This window comes from Daphnia magna, linkage group LG9 (assembly GCF_020631705.1).
Source record: "Daphnia magna isolate NIES linkage group LG9, ASM2063170v1.1, whole genome shotgun sequence".
In the NCBI taxonomy this organism is placed as follows: Eukaryota; Metazoa; Arthropoda; class Branchiopoda; order Diplostraca; family Daphniidae; genus Daphnia; species Daphnia magna.
In genome coordinates, this window is record NC_059190.1 from 2,909,157 (window position 1) to 2,931,732 (window position 22,576).

A 22,576-nucleotide genomic window follows, 5' to 3' on the forward strand; every position below is an offset into this window, starting at 1 on the left:
TAAAAAGGAAAAACAAAATGTTATCGAGTATTATCGCTGTATGGCTGTCGTACCCGCTCGCAGAGAAAAACTCCCACAGGTAGGACAATAAAGTAATTGACGTTCCTTCCCCTGAAGTCTAATCATGCTGCCGTTTGTTTAGTACCCATACATTTTCTCAATTATATTTAACTATAAATATGAAGCAGGTAATATGGTCGTATTGCTGGTACGAATCGCATAGTTTTGATCACAACTAATTTAGGAGAACTTTGAAATATTGTTTTCTAATTTCCCTCCACCAAAAACACCACCTTGTGAGCTATTTACTAACTTGTGTACAATCAGCTGTCCCATGTTTTTCTGTAATCTTAAAAGTCAAGTGTACATGTTTATGTCGATTCGTACTTTGATCGATCATCTAAGCAGCGAGGTACTAAACAAACCTACGAAAGGAAGCAACCACCAGTCGTTCAAACTCAGTTGTTTGCCAACCCCATTCGAAGATGTCTTCTCAACTTAGATTCGACGGAAAAGTTGCAGTTGTAACGGGAGCTGGTGGTGGTAAGAAAAATTTGTTTAATCCATGAATCTTAATCACTAATTTGAACTGTTGAACTTAAGTCACTTTAATTTGCAATATTAAACATATTAGTAATTTTTGTATAACCAGACTTTCTTTATTAAGTTATAACTATTAAAAATAGTATATATCTTGTCTTGATAAGTCAAAAATGAACCTGTTCAAATAAAATTATGTTTTTATCATTCAAGGACTGGGAAGAGCATATGCCTTGTGGTTTGCTGACCGAGGTGCTGCTGTTGTGATCAATGATTTAGGTGGTTCTGCAAGCGGTGAAGGTAGTGGAAGAGCAGCTGATCTTGTTGTAAATGAGATTAAAGACAAAGGTTTGTTGTAGTGTTTCTTTTATTATTTCCTTGCATTCAACTTACCTTTCTACTTGTACATACACAGGAGGCAAAGCTGTTGCTGATTATAACAGTGTTGAAGAAGGAGATAAGATAGTAAAGACTGCAATTGATAACTATGGAAGGATTGATATTCTTGTCAATAATGGTATGAAAATAGTAAGCAAATGAAAACCAATGAAATCATTTCACTCCAGTCAGTTATGCCTGACAGTTGTATTCTAATGATTATGAGCATTGTCCATGACAAAAAAAAAAAATTGCTGAGAAAACTACCCTGTTGATTCCCCACATGTATTTCATCCCATGGATGAAAATTTCAATGTTACATCACATCAGCTTTGCAATATTTTTATTAATTGTATTCTTTTAGCCGGTATCTTACGTGACAAGTCAGTGGCAAATACGAGCGACAACGACTGGGACTTGATTCATCGAGTACATTTGCGTGGATCATTCGTTACCACCAGAGCTGCATGGCCTCACTTCCGCAAACAGAATTACGGTCGAATTATCATGACGTCTTCTGTTGCTGGTATCTACGGCAACTTTGGACAAAGCAATTACAGGCACCCAACCGAAATATTAAATCATTCTCAAAAAGCCTGTTTAAACATTTAATTTTATTATGTTTCAGTGCTGCGAAACTAGGGCTCCTTGGATTGAGCAATACGCTGTCCATTGAAGGCAAGAAATACAATATCCATTGCAACACTATTGTCCCTATGGCTGGATCACGACTAACCAAAGGGATTCTGCCCCCTGGTGAGTTATTATTTGTTTATTAATTTATTTATTTTAAAATTTTAGTTCTACTTTGCCGTGAATACCCAATTTTTATTTTGTTTTTCAAGACATGATGGAAGGTATGAGACCGGATCTCGTTGCTCCGGTCGTGCTTTGGCTTTGCCATGATAGTTGCTCCGACACGGGTTCCGTCATTGAAGCAGCAGCCGGATGGGTTGGAAAATGTGAGTTGATTTTCCTTTGCCTAGAATTTTAGGGCCGTTTGTGATGTTGACTTATTACCTTCCAGATCGCTGGGAACGAACACGAGGAATGACTTTGCGTGAAAGCACCAATGATCCCATTCTGCCGGAAGCAGTGCGTGACAATTGGGAACAGATTTGCGATTTTAACAACTCTTTGCATCCTAAAGGAAATGAAGTAAAATTCTCATTCGTTGAAGTACCTGTTTAAAACCATAATCCTTATTCCGATCGAAATTTACTGACAAGGCTTCCATGTTGCTTGGTAAAGTTCTTCAAGATCTTATGGAAAAGGATGCTAACAGGGATGCAAAGCTGTCCCCAGTGGTATGGGGAAGATGCTAGTGTAATTACGTAATATTTCACAAATAAGAAAACTGGTTTGTGTAGGAACAAGCACTGAACTGGCGCCCACCTCCAGTCAAGTGCCAAGTCACCCCCAGAGAAATCATCTTGTATGCCTTGTCAGGTATATGGTATCCATCACAAATGAGAACGCCAAATAAAAAATGTTGATTTTTTGTAACCTTCACCAGTCGGAGCTTCCACTGGCGATAAAGATGGACTTCGCTATCTATATGAAGGCGATGAAACCTTTGCTCCTATTCCGACTTTTGGTGTGCTTTTGGCTCAAGAAGCTCTGAGCCAGAGCAACATGATAACCGGTGGCATGCCTGGTTTCCAAGTTGACCTTTCCAAAGTAGACATTCATTATTGGAAGACATTTGTGTTACCAATACATACTTATTTTCGTCATATATTTAGGTACTCCATGGAGAACAGTTTATCGAAATCCATAAAGATATCCCAACACATGGAACTTTGGAAGCCAGCCTGAATGTTGTTGACATTTTGGACAAGAAATCTGGAGCTGTAATTGTCACAAACGGTAATTCTTTCCGCGTTTCGGCAATTAACTTTTCCATAACTTATTTTCCTCCGTGTGTTTTACAGTGGAAGTCGTGGACGAAACAGGTGATAAGGTTATTTCTGCCCAGTGGTCCATTTTCGTCGTCGGAGCTGGTGGTTTCGGCGGCAAACGCAATTCTGATCACATTGTTCCGTCTGTTGATGCTCCCAAACGTAAACCCGATGCATCTTTATCTTACAAGACTTCAATCGATCAGGTGAGTACTTTCATGTAGATACTGTCTTGTTTCATAATGCTAAGAAGGCTATAACTTTTTTCTTCTTTTTACTCAGGCTGCCTTGTATCGTCTTACTGGCGATCGTAATCCACTACATATCGATGCTTCGTTCGCTGCAATGGGAGGGTTTGATCGCCCTATCCTTCACGGACTTGCTTCGTACGGAATTTCGTGTCGTCTAGTTCTTCAACAGTATGCTGACAACAATCCATCACTATTTAAATCCATGAAGGTAGCGGATTACAATCTACGCCATGTTGTTTTCACTGTCTCAACTTGCCTTTTCGACTTAGTCGAGATTTACCAGTCCAGTTCTTCCGGGGCAAACGCTTCAAGTCGACATGTGGCGTGAAGGCAATCGCATCCATTTGGAGACAAAAGTAGCCGAAACGGGCAAAACTGTCTTGACAGGTGCTTACGTTGATTTGAAATCAGTTGCCTCTGCCCCAGCACCAGTAGCTCCACCCGCGGCATCGACTGGACTGATGAGCGAGGCCGTTTTCGCTGAAATAAAACGTCGTCTGGATGCTAAGCCAGAAGTAGGAGCAAAAATCAACGCCGTTTATCAGTGGAACATTCTTTCGAATAAAAAACCAGCTGCATCATGGGGTAATCTATTTTATGTTTTTAAACGCTAGAGAAATTAAAATTTGTGTTGTTCGGTTGCCACTTAGTCGTCGATTTGAAAGCCAAACCAGGTGATATCTATCAGGGAGAACCAAAAGGAAACAAGGCCGATTGCAGTCTTACTCTAGAAGATGCGGATATGGTTGCCTTGGTAAGAAAGAAATTTAATAGTTGATCCCATGTTTCACTAACCGGAGTTCCTTCGATGTACTTAGGTGACTGGCAAGCTCAATGCGCAGAAGGCTTACATGCAAGGAAAGCTGAAAATTAAAGGAAACATCATGCTGACCCAAAAGCTCCAAGGGCTGCTCAAAGAGAATGCCAATCTATGAGGAATTTGAGATTTCATGCACTAGATATATGTGCTGTGCCAGCTGGGAATACTATTACGTTATTGGTAACAAATTCTTAATTTTTTTAACGTAATTGGGGTTAGGTATTTGTATTCAAGAAGAAAAATATATTACGATGTTTAAATTGTTTATCATGGTCGTGACGAGATATCTACTGCCTAAAGGTAACCGATAGTATTCTATTCGATTAGGAAAAAGTAAATGAAACCTTTTAGATAGGTAACTTAGAATGGAAGCAGTTGCCAAGTCATTAAACTTGAGGTCGTGATTTTTAATTATCCCCCAACACCCAACAGTATTCGGTAAAGACCGGCTTGTAGGGAACGCTGTATGACTATGAAATCCCAGAGAAAGTTGAGAAAGTGTTAGAAAGTGCAGAGAAGCCGGTTAGATTTTGCAGTGCGAAATCTAACTGGTTATGAAACAAGAGCATCCGCTTGGCATCTTATTTATGCACATTGCGTTGCGCCTGGATTCTGGCACCTTCTGGATTCCCGCGCCCCTGAAAAGAAAAAGGAAAGCGCGGACAAAAATTTTACGACGCCATCACGGAGAATGTGAAATCTAGGTCCTGCATAACTCAACCCCATTACTGCTCGAGATCACCAACAGAATAATTATGAGTCCGAAGTAAGTTGGCGCGTTGTTTTGCGATTTTCTTACCAAATAGAATTTTCCGCTTTAATTTTTATTTTGAGAAAGGTAATCAAACTGAAAAAACAATTCCCAGTAAGTATGATATTTAAAGACTCGTACAATCTAAAAACTGATTGATAAACAGTGCATTTGGAACAATATTGGCAAAGGTAGAGTTCAGATGGGAGTAGATTTTTTGAATTGAGAAATACGCTCCACAACATGATGAAGTATTTGTTTGGCTCGTTCTGCGTTGTTATTGCCAACCAGTTTTAATTGAGGTATAATGTTAAGTATATGCCCAGCTTCAATGATGTAGTATTCCAAATCACTATCATTGCAACGATTAGTCAGCTGAGCCAATCGATTCTTCTCGGAACTGAATTCGGCATCCAAATCGTACAATTCCAGCGGCGGAGCGTTTAAAGTACGAAATAGTGGTGGGAAAACAGCAACCTGTTTTTTAAAAAACACAGAGAACAGCTAATTAGATATTTTGAATCACTACATCCAGGAAATGACAACGTACTTGTAAACCGGGCAGCGGAGTTTCGAATTGCGGCGGAATCAATTTTAAAGTTTCGTGCTTGACACCGACTTGCTGATACGATTCTAAGATCTTCGGCACCAAATGCGTATCCAAGTTGAACACTGGAAGGTATGTTGTTGATTTTAGGACAGAAATCATCAAAGAAAATGGCAAGTTCTGTTAAATGAACTGTTACGTTTGGTCTGGAAAAGAGTCGTCCAATCTTGAGGCACTTCTTCTGATTCCGTTAAGCAAACACGGGGATGCTGTGACAGTTGCATCACATTCGGGACTGTAGCGTACTCGGCAATCTGATCATCAAGTTTCAGATCCAGTCAAATGAAAAATTCCATTATTTCTTTGAATATATTACATCAAGGTCGCGGTCTAAGTCGGCAATAATAGCTTTACTATCCGTCAGGTAGTCGACCAGGTCTTCGAGCCATCGTTTGTTATCCTCCTTGTCAATGTAGCTGTCGGAAAAGATGTGAACTGAACCGATGACGGCGATTTTACCTCCGTTACCCTTTAACCTAATTCCAGGTTGTGTAAAAATGGGTTACATCGACGAATAGCATAGCATTCCGTGGGTTTATTCACCTCGGATTGGTGTAGGTGGCAGCGATGGGACGCTGTTGCGGGAAGGCAGCTGGTAGTCGTTGTTGCCATGACAACTGCTGGCTTTGCTACATTCAACGTTGCTCCGTACGGATAGACAATTTTAGTGGTGTTTGTAGTGGCTTCTGCAGTCGGCGACGTCGAATTTGCCATCCATGACTGGACCTCTTCAATGAAACATTCCTTAGGGTGGAAATATTTCTGGTACATTGTACTGATCACGGCGTCTGCGTTAGAATGTCACACATACATGGTAAAACCCTCTTGAATTAATGCAAAGTTGTGGCTGTACCGTTATTAATCATGATGCCATACTCTTCGAGCAGGAAATTTATGTTGGTGTTGAATTGCTGTTCTCCACCTTCTCCCAACAACACTAGAAGATTGCCTCCAAGATCGATAAACTGTCGAAGGGCATTGAATTCAGCCTCATTGTAACGTTCCTGCGGTCCAGCCAAAATTGCCAGCCGAGAAGAACTCAAGGATTCAATGTTGAGCCGATCTTTCGTGTTCGCTAATCTCCAGCGATTTTTTAGCAACCTTTGTATTGACCTCAAACCGTCGTTGACACCGAACTGATTACTCTTTGAAGTGTCGAATAAAATCGTGCTGGAAACATCACTGCGGGACGGAGAACTTACTGCCGACGGAGCAAACCCGCTAATCGGAACCGGAACCATCTTCACACAAACAAGACAGGTGACTAAACAAAAGAAGGTATAAATGTTAAGCCCATTGCCACCGTTGTTTGGAACTAGTCTCCATAGTAACGTTTCATTTGTTGCACCCTAGTAGAAGCGCTTCGTAATCGATTTATCCCGGTACTTCCGCAGTCATTTCATTTTCTCGACTGGTGCAATCTAGTAAAGCGTATAAATGACAAAACGTGTTGACATTAACATTTTCACCCATCCAAAGTGAAAGGTAGTTGATTTCGTTTCCTTTTTGTATCTTTATGTTAAAGTTTATCATATCCTAGGCGAAGCGTCACAAGTCACTGCGATTTTTTTTATATCGAACTAATCAATTTGTACATGAACAAGGCGGTGCTGCACCAAGGTCGCAAAAATTATTCCATTTCCTGTTGAAAGATACGTCAGTCGAACTAACACGAGTCCACGACATTAGCGGTGGATGATTTCCGACGTTTGCGCAGCCTTCCTTGGGCAAGGATGACATTGTTGGAATACTAACACTGGACTCTGTTTTGGACTTATTTCGTCATTAGACTTGCAATCACGAGTCCAAACTTTCACTTTGGTTTTTCTCGATTTTCTTGTCATTGAGAAATAATGTCCGTTTGTCGGATGAGTATATAAGGTTGCTTAGTTTAGTGGTTGACAAGGCATTCGTCAGCACCAACGCAGAGCCTATCTGTCACCTTAAAGTAGCTTACCGTTCTCGTTCTGAAATGTGAAGATAACGATGCAAATCATTTAAAATTTTGTTGCAGGTATCCTATGCAAACCTAAACGATGATGTTGTTCGACAAGAGTAGTCTTTCTGCAACGCTCTTCGTTTGCTGGAAATTATTGCTACTGTCAGAAGCGATGCCGTACGGTGGGATGATGCCATCACCCCCTGTAGTGGACACCTCCCCGTGGATGTAAGAAATGCGTTATTATTTTTTAGCGGTGTATGCACAGATTTCTCATTGAATGCTACATCACTGATCATTTTTGTTGTTGTTTGATTTGTTTAGGCCTATTGCTAAACCTAATTACATGTCCTATGAGTCTTCGCGTAGTTACGAAGCCCCTTACGGATCCCGAGTTGTCCCTCTACAAACGGCCTTCGTATCCGCTCATTCACCAGTCGTCACTCCGGAAAACATTATTTTCACAATGCCTGAAACTCCTACTTCTGCATCGTGGATTCCACCGACTCCACCGGCTTCCGAAGCTCCAGCCGCCGGGTTATGGGTTCAGCCGAATCCTACACCCGAAGCTCCAGCCGCCGGGTTATGGGCTCCACCGAATCCTACACCCGAAGCTCCAGCCATCGGGTTATGGGCTCCACCGAATCCTACACCCGAAGCCGCTGGCACTATTCCACCAGTTTCGCATGAATGGGCTTCTACCGGACCTCTCCCAGTGGTCCCCTATTGGATGAGATCATCAAGCAATTCCGCAATGCCTCCATCTCTTCCTGTTGCTGAACCAGCGATTGAAGTTCCAGCAAACGAGTTTCCTCAGTTGGAAGACCCTTGGGCTCTTTCACAACCATCTCCACCACCACCTCAAGGGCAGAATGATCATGTTGAAACTAACGTAATTTTAAGACCTGTCCAAGATTCGATTAGTCCCGTAGCAGAAGGACAGCCGCAAGACAACTGGCCAGAGACTCCACGAGTGGTGGTGGAGGCAGACAAACTACCTGCTTTACCACCAGCTACGTTTGGTCAATTTGCTGTTCAACCAGCCCGCTAAACACATCCTTTATAAGTTTATATCTAAATACGGTTTTATAATAATTACTGTACATAAATTGCGAATCATAAATGAGCTCGTGAAACTGTATTCATAGGCATCTTGAAAAGAAACGTTCCCTCGTGTTAACTACCCAAAAATGTGCCTGTATATTGCAGGTACATATTATATATTTGTAGGTAATTGCTTGTGTTTTGGAAAATTTTATTGTGACTGGTACATGCATTTTATTATTATATAGCGGGCTTGAAACTAGAAAATAGTTTCATTGAATGTGACATCGGAGAATGCTTTACACTAACAAGATCGTAAAGATAACATCATTCTTCGTTATTCTCTTCCCAGGCCGAGGTACAGACAATTTAGGATTGATGGTGTCGGCAAAGGCCCCCACTTCAATGAGATTATTACTTGCCCAACTAGTTTCCCTCCCGCAGCGTAATCAATTTGACGTCACTCGGTTCAATAACGTTTTGTTTTGGATTGACGTAACAAGTTTGGCTTTTCCCGCAGTAGATTACATTTAGCTCTTGTGGTTTTCAGCCTACCCAGTTGAGCTTCAAATGAATGTAAGCCTGTTTGGACTTTTTGGCAGAAAAATAGTTTATAACTCTTTGAAAAGAACACCTATCTCGAAGCAGAACTATTTTTCATCTATCGTTGTGCAATATTTGCGTACGTTATGTGTTTGGATTGAATTTAAGCCATAGAAAAACTTCTGATATCTCAGATGACGTATCCATCCCTTAAACAATGCAATTTCTACAGTGTGCTCTTGAAGCGGATGGATTCGCCCACCCAATTTTCTTCATTTTAGGTGAAACTGCAAACTTGTATGTGGAAACCGGATTCAAAGTCAACAAACGCAACTTCCTCACTTTTCAAAATATGTTCTCAAATATTTATCTAACTAATTAATTTAGTCAACTTTGAAACTGAATGTTTAGTTTAAGTTTGACTACTCTGTGCCAAAGTTGTAACGTTGTCAGTTGTCGTTAGGTAGCTGGTTACAAAACATTTACGATCCTGACCTTCTAATCGGTGTCACTTTCTATTAGAACTAGCCTCCACTACCGGTACCAAAAACTAGAACATTCTGGTCATATTCAGGAAACAGTGTGGCAGTGTGGACAGTCAAGAGAAGTAAAACAGACATATACCATTACGTTGCAGGAGTAGTACAGGCAGAGTCATAGAACCCTGCCAGGGTTCTATGACTCTGGTACAGGGCTGTATTTCAATTTAGCGAATGACGCGTAGCTCTATTATCCCAAAGCAATTTAGCAATTATTCGTCATGTACACAACTTTATGGTTCGAGCATAGTTGTAAGGATGTAACGTTGCACAACAGTAAATTACCCCCCCTCAGCACCACCAAACAACATAAAAGGGGCCCTGTTGATGCTGCTAGACATAAACTGATGAGGATTAAAAGTTGTACTTGTAAAACTGAAACATTTTTGGCCAAAAACGTGATAGACACAAAATGTACGTGGCAATATAATGCCATAAAAACTTTTTGGGGCGGTAGAATTGAACGCAACATATGAATTGTTGCCGTAATGACCATGGAGGAATTTCTTTTTAACAATAATATCAGCTGGAGTTAATATAAGTAGTTTAAATTACTTATCGTTTATACCTTGATGCTATAGTCGTAAAACAAAATTAAAAACCCTCTCCGTCGGCTCTTCGTCATTTTTTTTTTATTTGTCTCATTAAATGCGAGACGTCAAGGTGAGATGCTAGAGTGGTTAACTTTTACGATATAGATAATCATTTGATGTGTAATTGTTGCAATCTCACTCATTTGCTCTTGCACAACAATGTTTTTCCGTTTTGCCTGCTCGTCAAACAATGCAGTTGGTCTTTCACGAAAATGGGTTTTTCTGTGTAAAAAGAATGGGTTGCTGGACAACAAAATGGATATCGAGAGCTAAAAATTGTCAAGGTGACCGCTACCAGTGTCAACATGCTTGAGGCTTTTATTGTTTCAAAGGATGTAAAAAAATAATGAAGGTAGAGAAGGTATGATGCCAACTCATCAGCAAACGAAAAGTCGTACATAAAAAAGATGAGCTGTTTTCGATCGACAGTTAATCCGTTCGTCAATGGGCAGTCGCAATGAAGTCAGGCAAACGAGATGTTGCTAGCAGCTCGAAAAATGATGCAGCTTTTGATGCTGATGCTATTCTCTTTCATCTCGGCAGTATCGGTTGGTTTCAGTTTCGATTTTTCATTTGTCTGGCCTATGCTGTTTTGTTTCCAACAGCCACCATTCTCGTGTTCAATTTCACTGGTGCCACGCCAGCTCACAGGTAGTGATGGCCTTCTGTTATGTTTGCACTTTGTTTTAAGAAATATTTGTCAAAAAGATGTTTTGTAGATGGTTGTGATGATAGTATTAGTCCACAATACTTGGCGGAATGGATGGATCCAGCTGTCATTAGAGACCTGCATATTAACGCGAAAGAATGGCAATGTGAATTTCCTAAGTTCGCCATTTTGTCCGACTGTGCCAACATCACCACTAACGATGTCTGCGATGGCTGGATTTTCGACAAATCTATTTTCTCTAGCACAATCGTAACTGATGTACCTAATAAGTTAGTCCTAGTTTTTCTCTTTCTGTCATTAATCTCAAATTTCTCGTTGTGTTTTAGTTTCTTCTAGTTTGCAACGATTCGTGGAAACCCACGTTTGTTTCTTCTCTTACCATGGGAGGCATTATGGTCGGTGCCTTTTTCCTCGGTCCTTTACCAGACATGTTGGTATTTACATTAAATTTAATCGAATACTAGAATAAATTTTGATGTTTATGTCTTTGTACAGAATTGGACGCCGTAAATCTGTTTTGATTTTGAGCTTATGGGTGAGTGTGTTTGGCATTGGATTATCATTCTCACGTAACTACGAAGAATTCGCCGTACTGCGATTTCTCAACGGTATGGGCTGTATTGCTCTTATGCAGGCTCTCGCAATTTGGGGTTAGTATTTATTATTCAAAGTTATTCCATTTCAGCCATTATCCATGTATAAATTGACTTTTTTGAAAACTATAGGTGTAGAAGCCATAGCATCAAACGTGCGAGTCAAGTTCATCTTCGTCATTTACTGTTTCCAGTCGCTAGGTAATTTGTTGACCGGTTTGCTGGCCTACCTTGTTCGCGACTGGGTTACCTTACAACTCTATCTTTTCATCCCGATGACTGTGACCGTCACTTACTTCTTGTAAATAAATCTGAAAGAGAAATGGCGATCAGGTCTATGATCGATCGAATCATTTTCGATCGATCGTCGAATGATTTTGCAACAGTTTTGGGTTTTGTTGACAGTGTGCTTCCGGAATCAACTCGATGGCTGACTGTCAAAAAAAGGTACGCCGAAGCCAAGAAGATCTATGAGCGAGCAGCCCTGCTTAATAAAAGTGAAATACCTCCGCATTTACTGCTGATTCCGGTGGGTGATCCTCCGGAATGCCTTACAGTAGGAGCCAGTAGTCCTTCTTGTAATAGCCCGGAAGACGCTAGCCCATGGATATCCATATGGCATATTTTCAAAACGACCTGTTTGCTTAGGCGATTGTTGATCCTCTTCTGTACCTGGTAAATACGTATCTGAGTTTAAGTATTAACAAACACGTTTATTTAATTTGTTTTTCATCAAATAGGGCATCTGCTATGTTGTCTTACTACGGGCTGTCCTATTCCGCTTCAAACTTGTCTAATGATGTGCATCTCAACTTTGTATTGATCATGTATGGCAAATTTCAAAACTGACGTACAGCCGCCTCTTTCTTATTCTCTCATTTAAATGAGGATACGTAATTAATTATTTTCAGATTAGTAGAGATTCCTGCTTATGTGATTGGTATGTTCGCAGTGGATTTACTAGGAAGAAGGGCAGTTATCACCATAACTTTCATGCTTGGAGGAACATTCTGTCTCCTAGCCGGTATCGTGCCACATGGTAAAGGGTGACTGTCATCCCAGTACTACCGAAAATAAAACCATAAATTTTCTTTAATGCTTTAGATCATTACGAATTAATTGTGGGCTTCTCGCTCGTCGGCAAGTTCTTCATTTCGATGCAGCTTGTGACAGTTAATGTGATTACTGCTGAATTATTTCCTACTGCTTCGCGAGGCCTCACCATCGGACTGTGTTCGACGATGGGGAAAATGGGCGGAATTTTTGCTCCAATTATGTCTGCAATGGTTAATCTCTCCATTTCATTTACCGCAAAACTTTAAAACTAATCTATTTCTTCTGTTCAACAGGGTGCAGAAGATCGTAGCCTTCCTTACGTTATTTTCGGAGGAATAAATCTTACTGTAGGGATGCTGAGTTTAATGCTACCAGAGACAAAAGATCTTCCCATACCAGCAACCATTCAGGAGGCCAAAGACTTGGAATTGTAAGTGATGAATTTAAGCATTAATTAGCAGCTAAATTAGCGCATGACTTTCTTACTTAGAAAAACACTTGACTCATTCGGATGCTTCCGTAAAAGGCAACGACAAAGCACGATCGCATTGAACACAAGTACCAATTCCATCTGACAACCCCTCTACCCGCATGACCAATACGTAATGTAAAAACTATAGCTCGCTCTTCGCATCGTTTGTTTTTAGTTTCCGTTCTGCAGTTATTTTTAAGTATGTTAAAATGTTAATCGTTAATAGGTTAAAAATGTTTGACCTAATAGAAAATGGATTGATTGCTTATAAGGAATCACGAGTGGCACTCTTAATTGCTTGCCCTGACATGCTTCCGTGGTTGCAGTGCCAAGATCCTTATTAAATATTAAGTAGGAAGTGCGAGGTGGCCGGTAGCAGTAGTGAAACAAAAGTACGCGTATGTCCACCAAACTACTCTTGGTACATAAAAAGAAAAAAGAATATGTACCGCCAAGATAAGCCATGTTTAGTATGCATGTTTTTACAATGTATTGCGACGACTAAGTCGGAACCTTGTGATCACGCGCGGGCTTGTCGGGTGGTCGGGCTACTAATAAATACCGCGACGAGTTTCGCCAACAGGACTGTTAGTATTTTGGCTGACTTGCCGCGTAGGACCCAGTTCTCGTCAAACACCCTAAGGAGAAGGACGCAAAGCAGTGCCGAACTAAAACGTAGACGATGGGTGCTCCGAAGCCGATTGAAAACGAGAAGCCACCAAATCAAGACGGATCAGCAGCTAACACTTTTGACGATGGTGACCCTGGCGATGCTTTTAACGCGGACATCATCCTCGGTCATTTGGGCAAAATGGGATGGTTTCAAATCAAGTATCTTTTTTGCATCGGATATGGCCTGCTCTTTCCAACGTCTTGTATCCTTATTTACGTCTTTGTGGGAGGCGTGCCTGCTTACAGGTAACATTTTAAATTCAAAGAATGTAAATAACAAATGAAATGGGAAATGCCTTGTAGCACATATTTCTGCTGTTCTTTTTTATCCTTGGAATAATGCGTGCTCATTTTATGCGCGGACAGGTGTTTTGTTGATGGTTGCGATGATCCAATTGATCCAGAGTACAAAGCCGATTGGCTAAACGGAACTGCCCTCAACAGTCTTCTGGCAACTCCTCGTGCATGGCGCTGTAACTACCAGGATTTTGATACCATACCGAATGCTACCACCCCGGAGTGTGCATATAATAATTACACGGTCAACGCCACTTGCCACAACTGGATTTTCGACAAGTCTGTTTTTACAAGAACAATCGTTACTGACGTAAGATACAGTTGCCTATTTAAATATCCATACATTCTACAAGTTAATTTAGTTTAAATATTTTTTGCCCAGTACCTTCTCGTGTGCGATGAATCATGGAAGATTACCTTTGGCTCGTTCATCACAATGCTGGGAGTTTTGCTGGGTGCTTTTTTCCTCGGGCCTTTGCCGGATTTGTAAGTGCGCAGTTCCACGGAGGAACGTCGTGTAGTTTGGACATTTATTCCTCAATTGTGAATCATTTCTAGAATAGGACGACGCACGTCAGTTGTTGTACTGGGGACGTGGATGGCGGCCTTTGGCATAGGTTCGTGTTTCGCTCCTAATTTTGACGCGTTTGCAGGACTTCGATTTCTTACTGGTATGGGAGGTGTTGCTGTTTTACAAGCCCTCATTATTTGGGGTAAGCCAATAAAGAATTTGAGTGTCTAAGAAAACATTTTCATGTAATATTTATGTTTATGAAGGATTGGAAGCACAGGCTCCAGTAATGCGAATCAAATTTATTTGTCTCATCTATTGCTTTCAATCCATTGGAAATCTTATTAGTGGATTACTGGCATATTTTATCCGTGATTGGATAATATTGCAGCTCTGCCTTTTTGTGCCGATGGGGACAATGGTAGTTACCTATTTGTAAGTTTCGTTCGTGTTTTGTTACCCTAATTATTTATAGCTCCAGCGGTTTGACGATTTTCTTGATTAGCATTTTGCCTGAATCGACTCGCTGGCTAACAGTTAAGAAGAAATATCCTGAAGCCAAGGAAATCTATGAAAATGCAGCCAAATTAAACAAGAAAACCATTCCTGCTTACTTACTGGTCATTCCTTCCGATGAACCTTCAAAAGGAATCGAAGCCGAAGGAGCTCCACCCGCTCCTGCTGATCATGATTCAAATCCTCTCAGCTCAGCTGCACAAGTTTTAAAGACGGGAACGCTGTTGATACGTCTTTTGATCCTCTGTGGCACATGGTAATATATCCAGCGTGAATAACTATTCGGAAAATTATAAATTTGTAAAAAAATATATGAATATCCTTTTAGGCTTGCCCAGTTCTTGTGCTATTATGGACTATCGTACGCTGCGTCCAATTTGTCAGCTGACATTCATTTCAACTATATTTTAGTCATGTAAGTTTAATAAAAGTGAACACATAAACGTTAGTGGTACTTAACGGTTATTTATCAGTCGGTAACAGATAGAAACTACAATCTCTTTTCAAAATTTGCAGATTGGTGGAAATTCCCGCTTACGTAAGTGGAATGTTTGCTATGGATTACTTTGGAAGAAGACTTATCCTGAACTTCACTTTGTTAGCTGGTGGATCGTTCTGCCTTCGTTGCCGGATTAATCTCTAAAGGTAAAAAAAGAAATCAAAACAATCGTTAATTTAAATTTTGTTACTGATTAAATTGCATTTTCAGAGTACAATACCGTTATTATCGTATTTTCGCCTTATGGGCAAATTCTGTACCTCAATGTTAACGGTTGCGAATAATGTCTTTACATTCGAGCTTTTTCCTACCGTTTCCCGGGGTATGAAGTGAAACAGGTCTAAATGATTATTATTTATTCTAAAAGAATTATTTTGTAGGTATAACTATCGCTTTGTGCTCGACGAGTGGAAAAGTTGGAGCTATTATTGCTCCCTACATTGCAGCTATGGTAAACAATTTTCCGTTTAAAAATGTGTTGTCGAAAATAATCGAAATGTCTTGTCTTTATTATAGGGAGTGGTGAACCGCAGTCTTCCTTACGTCATTTTCGGAGCCATCAGTTTGGTTATTGGAGTTTTTACTTTGTTACTACCAGAAACCAAAGGTCTTCCTATTCCAGCTACCATCCAGCAGGCTATTGATTTGGATAAGTGCGTTATTTATATTCCTGAATCAATTTCTATTCGTGATAAGGGACGCTGTAATAAACTGACCTTCCTTTTCAGGACGAAAATTGATATTACAGTATTGTGGCGTAAACGGAACCCTTGCTGCCGTGCAAAGGGACCAGCTTCGACGGACGCTAGCAACAATTCCGATGCTACATTATAGCCTTCCCGTCTTCCACCTAGAGGATCTTATGTTTTCAGGACATTTTTTTTCACACCACAAGTTTTATTAAACTGTAAAAACGTAAATAATTGTGATCGCTTATTATATCGGCTGCAGGCTGCATAATATACTGGTAAACTACTTTCAACAATTCTTCAACATATTCTTGCCTAGAAGAATTTGAACCAGCTGTCATAGTTGTTGAATTTGGAGGATCTGAGAAACTGAGGGTCAAACCTCTTACAGAATTGGGTCAATCGCTACTGACAACGCATTCAAACGCACATTTCCGTTTTTTTCGTTTGCTTTTATCTTATAAGACTTTTAAAACGGTCTATTAGTGCATGATCTTAATACTATTATCATGAGGCGCAGTGCCTCTATTAAATATTGGTTTTCAGCTGAATGGTTTATTGAGATGTTAATATCTGCTCTCTTCTGTTATGCAAGTAAATGTTCCATATATGGAACTTCCATATGAGTTGTTTTTCTTAGAACAACAACACAACAATAAGGCTTTAAACCAGTCTTACCAGATTAACAGTTGGCCAAGGACTAAAAGAAGCCAAAACTACCGAAGATGGCCCAATTGATTGAATCACACAATCACAATCACACATTCTACATTCACACGGCCAAGGGCCAACCGGCCATGGTGAACCGGCCAAGTGGCCAAGGCCAACGGTCAATGCACATCCTGGCATATTTTCGGTTGCTAGTGCGACCCTAAATAATTCGAGCATTTGCTTATTTCGTTTGATCTGTGATCAGCTTGCGTCTGGCATTTGCCATTCTCCCTATTGCTGTCTGGCTGTTAAGAAAAAGTGGGTGTCTGATGCACGTGTACGTGCTAAGAAATGGATACTGAAACTGAAACCTTAATAAATGGCAAGCGTTTGAAACCCAATCAAGGTTTGCCCTCAAATAGTGCTGATGGTGCTATAATTTATGATTCGTCGCATTTTCAGCTACGAAGTAGAGATCGACATGTTAGTTATGGAAGCATCAATGGAGTACGAAGTCGTAAATTTTTTTCCAGATGTTTGACTTATGTAAAAGCTTTTTACAGGCAGTTCCTCTACTAGAAAATAACCGAGAACCAGAAATGCCTGGAAGGCAAAGTGTTACATTTAGAAGACTTCCACCGGAAATGCTAACCACACTTTCCTCACAATTTGAAGTATTTTCATTTCTTTCTCTAATACTATGACATTTTTCTAAAAGCAACATTGTGTGACAGAGCTTAGATTATGAACCATGGGAAAGTAGAGTATTTAAAGAAGAAAATTCAAGAAAAACTCCATCTTCTCTAACAAAGCAAGGGGTCATTAGATGGGTTGTTGTATTTTTTATTGGAGTTTGTACTGCTCTAATTGCCTGCACAATTGACATATGTGTAGTTGAAATCACAAAACTCAAATATGGATTTTTAAAGAAATGTAAGATGGCCACCTAGTATACAAGAAAAAAATCTTCTTAAATCACTAACAATCTTCTTTCTTTACAGATATTGACAAATGTGTTACAGAAAATTGTCTATACATTCCATACCTACAATGGTTGGGTATCAGTTGTGGTTTTGCTTTTATTGCTTCATTGTTGGTCACATATGGTGAACCAGTGGCTGCAGGCAGTGGCATTCCTTTAGTTAAATGTTATTTAAATGGCATTAATGTACATCGTTTACATCGGCTGAAAACCCTGTTCGTCAAAGCAGCTGGCGTAACATGCTCTGTGTTGGGTGGCTTAGCTGTAGGAAAGGTATGTATGCATTTACGCAATGTGAATACGTAACAGGTTTACAAATTCGCGTTTATCTTCTAGGAAGGTCCTATGGTTCATTCCGGCGCAGCTGTTGCCGCCGGTTTATCACAAGGAAAAAGCACTTCTTTGGGCTTCGATTTTGGTATTTTAAAAGAGTTTCGTTGCGACCAAGAGAAGCGCGACTTCGTAACGGGAGGTGCTGCAGCTGGAGTTGCTGCAGCTTTTGGAGCACCAATAGGTAATATTTCTAATATTTTGCACATTTACTTGTTTATTATAAGAATACGATATATTACCGTAGGTGGTGTGTTGTTCAGTCTGGAAGAAGGTTCTAGTTTTTGGAACCAAAACATGACTTGGAGAATTTTTTTTTGTTCAATGGTATCTGCGTTCACGTTGAACGTTGTTCTCAGCGCATATCATGGCCAAATAGGTATTTCCTGATTCTTTTATATATACGTATATATATATCTTTCACAGGACTCTTACCTTTTTTCTATTGTCTTTACAGGTCAGTTAGCATATGACGGATTGCTCAATTTCGGAAAGTTCCCAGATATTCCTTTTGCTTTGTTGGAATTACCCATTTTCATAGGAATGGGCATCATTGGAGGACTCATTGGGGCACTTTTCAATCAGATGAATTATCATATAAGTGTTTTCCGCCGGCGGTATTCGATAAAAGAAAAAGCTCTAATCGTTCCTGCCATTACTATTATGCCTTTTCTTTTTCTAGATTTATATTGAGCCGCTGGGCGAAAGTCTTGGAAGTAATTGTTGTTTGCTCTGTCACCGTCACCACCGGCTTCGTAATGATTTATTGTGTGAATGATTGCAAACCCCTTGGTGCTAAAGACGATATCGATTTCCCAATCCAGGTAGGCTACAGAGTCTGAATCAAACTTGCCCACTAATCTCACCGAAGTGGTGTTTTTGTTTTCTACAGATGTTTTGCGAAGACGGTCAGTTTAATGCAGTAGCTGCTATGTGGCTCCAAACGCCTGAAGCTAGCGTGCGTGCCCTGTTTCACGACCAACCAGGTCTGGTAAATCTTTAGTAAACAAAATGGAATGGGGAGTTGTAATACGTTTGAGCATATGCAGGCACCCACAATCCATTGTCGGTAGGATTATTTTTTATAACTTATGTTTTCCTTGCGTGCTGGACGTATGGACTCAGCATTTCAAGCGGGATCTTTATTCCGGCCCTCCTCTCCGGTGCAGCTTGGGGTCGCCTGGTCGGCCTTGGTCTCTATCGATTAACCGAAGGAGCTGTAAGCTTTGGTGGAAAAACATTTCCATCTGTGATAGTTGCTAACTGTTTTTGTTCTTTTTATGCAGGCATGGGCAGATCCTGGAAAGTACGCTTTGATTGGTGCAGCTTCGCAGTTGGGCGGAATAGCCAGAGTTACACTCTCATTGGCTGTGATTCTAATCGAAACAACAGGAAATCTCTCTCTCGGATTAGGTCTTATGCTGACCCTACTAACAGCTAAGCTAGTAGGAGATTGCTTCAACGCGGTATGTAGCTTTGTAGATTCATTTTGTGCCCTGTGACGCTTAATTAAAACTCGTTGTAATTTCTTTATTTATACAGGGGATATACGACATGAATGTGCAGTTAGCTGGATTGCCAATGTTGCCATGGTCATCACCTCCTCTCTGCTACGGCACAGAGGCTCGCGACATCATGAGCAAGCCTGTTGTTGTTCTCAGGGAAGTCGAGCGTGTGTCTACTATCCTCAGCGTGTTGGAAGAAACCTCCCATCAAGGATTCCCACTGATATTCGAAGATCGGTTTGCTGGTCCACAAGGCAAGCAGAACAGCTTCGGGATGTTGCGAGGATTAATCCTACGCAGCCAACTGAAAATTTTGCTTAAAGAAAAAGCATTCTGTACTTCGCCAACAGGAGGCACATCTCAAACTCCTGTCCCTCTTGAGACATTCCGTATGTATTATCCACGCTACCCTACGTTCCAGGTAAATCTGTCCTACATCATAAGTCTCTTTTGATTAATGCTTCACACAAAAAACAAAAAAAAAATCAGGGTATGCATTTCACTGAGGAGGAACGTTCTTCATATTTGGATTTACGTCCTTACTTGAATCCGACGCCTTACACAGTCCCTATGGTAATTATTTGTAACACTATTGTAGATGCAAAGGCTTTATGTAATAGTCAACCTTTATCTCTTCGCTAGCATGCGTCACTGCCTCGCACTTTCCAGCTCTTCCGAGCTCTAGGACTTCGGCACTTGATCGTCACCGATGATAATAATGAGGTGATCGTAAACCAAATAACAGGCCAATGTCATTGAAAATAAAATCACGCGATGTTTTTTGTATTTACCTTTGTAGGTTGTTGGCATGATAACGCGCAAGACTTTGGCTCGTTATCGAGCTCGAATCTGCTGTGGAACAATTGACTTTGTCGAACTTCCACTAGGCGGTCATGGCGTCCAACTGTGATCGCGATATTAATTTTCTTTTGGCACCAATAGGACTTCGATCCCAACGCTTCCTTTAAACGATAACGCGCACAATTTGGTTCATTGCGTAATAGTTTAGTCCCCCGCCCTCCATCCCCAACCTGTATTGGAAAGTTCCCTCTAGTCCTTTTTAAAACAAACATGTCATTCCGATCGTAAAGCTTAAATGTGATTTCATCTCGAGCTTCTTTCTTTTTCGTTGAAAGTCGAGCGGGCACAGTCTGTTGTGTTTTTGTTTTGTTTTTTATCGTCTTGTTTTCCCTCTTTTTTTGGTTGTTTTGTTTCGCAACCTTACATTTTAGGTGGTAGTAGTAGATTAATAGTTTTATCTTAGGTTGCTTTTGGTTTTGAATATTGGCCTTGAATCAAAAAAGGTTCCCCAATCCCATCGATGTCTTTCCGCCAACGGTCATTCCAAGTATTCTTCACGTTTGATGACCAAAAAATAGCCTTGTTGAGTTCCCCATGATGGATTGCTAACGATTTACTATTTTATAAGCCAAGTAGATGTTAGCGTTCTTAAATAATATACGCGATGTTGCGTAGAAACCTTGAATTCCTCTTTTGCTCTAGATTTGGTCACCATAGCAACCGGTACATCGCAAAATTATTGTGGCATGCAAGATCATCTGTTTTGCCTTACAAAAGGTATTTCGCTCTTTTTGTTTTTCTTTTTGCTAGGAATTGCCCGTCGCGTGAGACTGAGCGGAATCAGGTCAGTAGGGGATTTCCAGTTCCAGCCGGTTCAAGCCGCCGAAGCTCGAGCTTTTTGGAGTTAGACGGCCCCAATGCACCAAGAATACAACTCGTCTGTAGGTTGGTTTTAAGAATCCATACATACTATAAACAGAAAGACAAATATATGTACATACATTTTTCGCAAAATTTTAGACCACTGCAGTTCCAGACCCATTCACGTCCTAATTCCAGGTAATGCGTAATGATCGTATGTGTACTGAAAGCGAAAGTAAGATAGGATATTAGTTATTTTCTAAAGTAATGAACGGAACGCGTCTGAGCCGTTTTCCTTGGGCATTAGCATAGCGGCAGATTTCTGAACAAGAAACCACACAGCAACAAACGAATGGAAACCAAGCGCAGCCAATCAGAAAGCGACGCAGCGCGACACACCCTCTTTCAAACCATTGTACATGGACTTTGGTGGATCCACGGCAAGCGACGATCGCGGACGCATATAAACCGGGACGGGACTCCCTCTTGTCGTAATATTCAGGAATTCCCATCGTTGGCGAAGGTAAGGCTCTGTTTTGCTGCGTCTTTTAGTTCATTTGTTTTATTTGATGTTTTTATGTGTTTTAGAAATTTAAGCTGTTCATCTGGTTTGCTTGCATTCGCCTTGCAGTTGTTGTCCAAATCCTCAGTTTTCCTGTCAAAATTTGGGCTCCAGGTAGTCGACCAATAACGTTGGCTTTCTCTCAGGTATTGTAAGAAAACATATTTAGTTTTTAAAACTATTTTAACTTGTGGAATCCAAGTTTCAAGGAACCTGTACAGTCTGTTTTTAAAGGCACCTTGCTTGGTCCTACTATCCCTATTGATTTTCCCTTCCTATTGCACCCACGTGGGTTTCCAGTTGAAACTGGTTCTAGCTAGAGGTGAGGGTGGCGGGGACAAAGAAAGCATCTTGCTATCACTTTTTTCTAGAGCTCTACGATTCCGGGTAGTGTTGGCGATCTAATATTTCTTTCAAGCGATTTTTTGTTTTTAGCTGCTAAGAAAATTCATAAGTCAAAAAGGAGAACTGGCAGAATACACAAAGTGTAACTAGTAAGTAAAGCGCAGGTTGTCGAACAAGTTGTTTCATGGCCAAAGTACAAAGTCATGTACAGTTTGGACCTTGGGAATTGTTACGACTGTCCTCCAGGAAGGTCGAAAACGCCCAGTTATGTTGTTTGCCCAGAACGTTAGACTATCGATGAAGGCTAATATAAAAATACTTCTGCATCCCTATCTTGGTGTTATGGTGTATAAGTAATCTAAGGCTTGATTAGGCATAAGACGACATTTAATTTGTCTAACTTATCTTTTTATTGCAGACAAGTGTATTATGGTCGTAAAACAAAACGAATCGGCTGTCGCGCTCAACTGGCGATTGTTTACTCCCGGCTGTTTTCGCCAGGCCCTTCACCGTCTCTTTGACGATTTTCGGGAAAAACAAGAACAAATCCATTCCACGAATACTGCGATCCTTACCCAACTAACCGTATTTGATTCGTTTTTAAATTAAATCTACATCCTTATTTGGAAAAAAACAGGTAATTTTGATTTAGCATTTT

At 40.6% G+C, this 22,576-nt stretch overlaps 6 protein-coding genes across 19 annotated transcripts; 5 read left to right on the top strand and 1 right to left on the bottom strand.

Annotated features, from left to right (window-relative positions):
• Positions 1–342: 342 nt before the first annotated feature.
• LOC116931070 (peroxisomal multifunctional enzyme type 2) lies at positions 343–4,155 on the top strand. The gene is made up of 16 exons (XM_032938564.2): positions 343–543; positions 754–888; positions 956–1,057; positions 1,283–1,478; positions 1,547–1,674; positions 1,764–1,880; positions 1,946–2,076; positions 2,148–2,225; positions 2,289–2,367; positions 2,435–2,598; positions 2,664–2,787; positions 2,853–3,025; positions 3,102–3,278; positions 3,340–3,655; positions 3,721–3,824; positions 3,889–4,155. The coding sequence occupies exons 1-16, from the start codon at positions 486–488 to the stop codon at positions 4,003–4,005; spliced, it is 2,199 nt and encodes a 732-aa protein (XP_032794455.2). The 5' UTR covers positions 343–485; the 3' UTR covers positions 4,006–4,155.
• Positions 4,156–4,698: 543 nt separating this feature from the next.
• Positions 4,699–6,489, bottom strand: LOC116931074 (intraflagellar transport protein 52 homolog). Its single transcript, XM_032938570.2, is given in 7 exon segments — positions 4,699–5,118; positions 5,192–5,313; positions 5,388–5,502; positions 5,565–5,724; positions 5,792–5,841; positions 5,843–6,036; positions 6,102–6,489. Coding segments are annotated over 7 exon segments (1,308 nt in total). The 3' UTR covers positions 4,699–4,839.
• A 554-nt stretch (positions 6,490–7,043) lies between these two features.
• LOC116931078 (vegetative cell wall protein gp1) lies at positions 7,044–8,556 on the top strand. 3 transcript variants are annotated; one of them, XM_045179205.1, is made up of 4 exons: positions 7,044–7,196; positions 7,263–7,415; positions 7,512–7,799; positions 7,845–8,556. In XM_045179205.1, the coding sequence occupies exons 2-4, from the start codon at positions 7,285–7,287 to the stop codon at positions 8,236–8,238; spliced, it is 813 nt and encodes a 270-aa protein (XP_045035140.1). In that variant the 5' UTR covers positions 7,044–7,196; positions 7,263–7,284; the 3' UTR covers positions 8,239–8,556. The 3 variants fall into 3 exon arrangements, with proteins under 3 accessions (XP_045035140.1, XP_045035141.1, XP_032794466.2); XM_045179206.1 differs by having other exon boundaries at positions 7,512–7,769; positions 7,815–8,556; XM_032938575.2 differs by having other exon boundaries at positions 7,045–7,196; positions 7,512–8,556.
• A 1,513-nt stretch (positions 8,557–10,069) lies between these two features.
• Positions 10,070–12,972, top strand: LOC116931072 (solute carrier family 22 member 4). Of its 4 annotated transcripts, none has more exons than XM_045179212.1 (12): positions 10,070–10,267; positions 10,336–10,557; positions 10,615–10,834; positions 10,903–11,006; positions 11,072–11,226; positions 11,302–11,470; positions 11,575–11,844; positions 11,910–11,996; positions 12,081–12,208; positions 12,274–12,455; positions 12,519–12,655; positions 12,716–12,972. In XM_045179212.1, the coding sequence occupies exons 2-12, from the start codon at positions 10,364–10,366 to the stop codon at positions 12,798–12,800; spliced, it is 1,731 nt and encodes a 576-aa protein (XP_045035147.1). In that variant the 5' UTR covers positions 10,070–10,267; positions 10,336–10,363; the 3' UTR covers positions 12,801–12,972. The 4 variants fall into 4 exon arrangements, with proteins under 4 accessions (XP_045035147.1, XP_032794458.2, XP_045035148.1 ...); XM_032938567.2 differs by having other exon boundaries at positions 12,752–12,972; XM_045179213.1 differs by having other exon boundaries at positions 10,070–10,557.
• A 297-nt stretch (positions 12,973–13,269) lies between these two features.
• Positions 13,270–16,174, top strand: LOC116931071 (solute carrier family 22 member 4). Its single transcript, XM_045179211.1, is given in 14 exon segments — positions 13,270–13,615; positions 13,736–13,976; positions 14,049–14,152; positions 14,225–14,379; positions 14,444–14,612; positions 14,683–14,949; positions 15,022–15,108; positions 15,210–15,315; positions 15,317–15,338; positions 15,403–15,431; positions 15,433–15,514; positions 15,573–15,643; positions 15,709–15,845; positions 15,921–16,174. Coding segments are annotated over 14 exon segments (1,812 nt in total). The 5' UTR covers positions 13,270–13,379; the 3' UTR covers positions 16,027–16,174.
• A 603-nt stretch (positions 16,175–16,777) lies between these two features.
• On the top strand, positions 16,778–22,555 carry LOC116931067 (H(+)/Cl(-) exchange transporter 7). 9 transcript variants are annotated; one of them, XM_032938558.2, is made up of 20 exons: positions 16,778–17,039; positions 17,096–17,206; positions 17,267–17,465; positions 17,534–17,787; positions 17,851–18,028; positions 18,092–18,223; positions 18,302–18,461; positions 18,527–18,668; positions 18,737–18,830; positions 18,894–19,063; positions 19,131–19,310; positions 19,387–19,770; positions 19,839–19,922; positions 19,992–20,072; positions 20,149–20,873; positions 20,961–21,095; positions 21,171–21,209; positions 21,319–21,534; positions 21,600–21,719; positions 22,337–22,555. In XM_032938558.2, the coding sequence occupies exons 1-15, from the start codon at positions 16,884–16,886 to the stop codon at positions 20,257–20,259; spliced, it is 2,436 nt and encodes an 811-aa protein (XP_032794449.2). In that variant the 5' UTR covers positions 16,778–16,883; the 3' UTR covers positions 20,260–20,873; positions 20,961–21,095; positions 21,171–21,209; positions 21,319–21,534; positions 21,600–21,719; positions 22,337–22,555. The 9 variants fall into 9 exon arrangements, with proteins under 9 accessions (XP_032794449.2, XP_032794450.2, XP_032794448.2 ...); XM_032938559.2 differs by having other exon boundaries at positions 20,149–21,095; positions 21,171–21,246; XM_032938557.2 differs by having other exon boundaries at positions 20,149–21,095; positions 21,264–21,534.
• Positions 22,556–22,576: the final 21 nt, after the last annotated feature.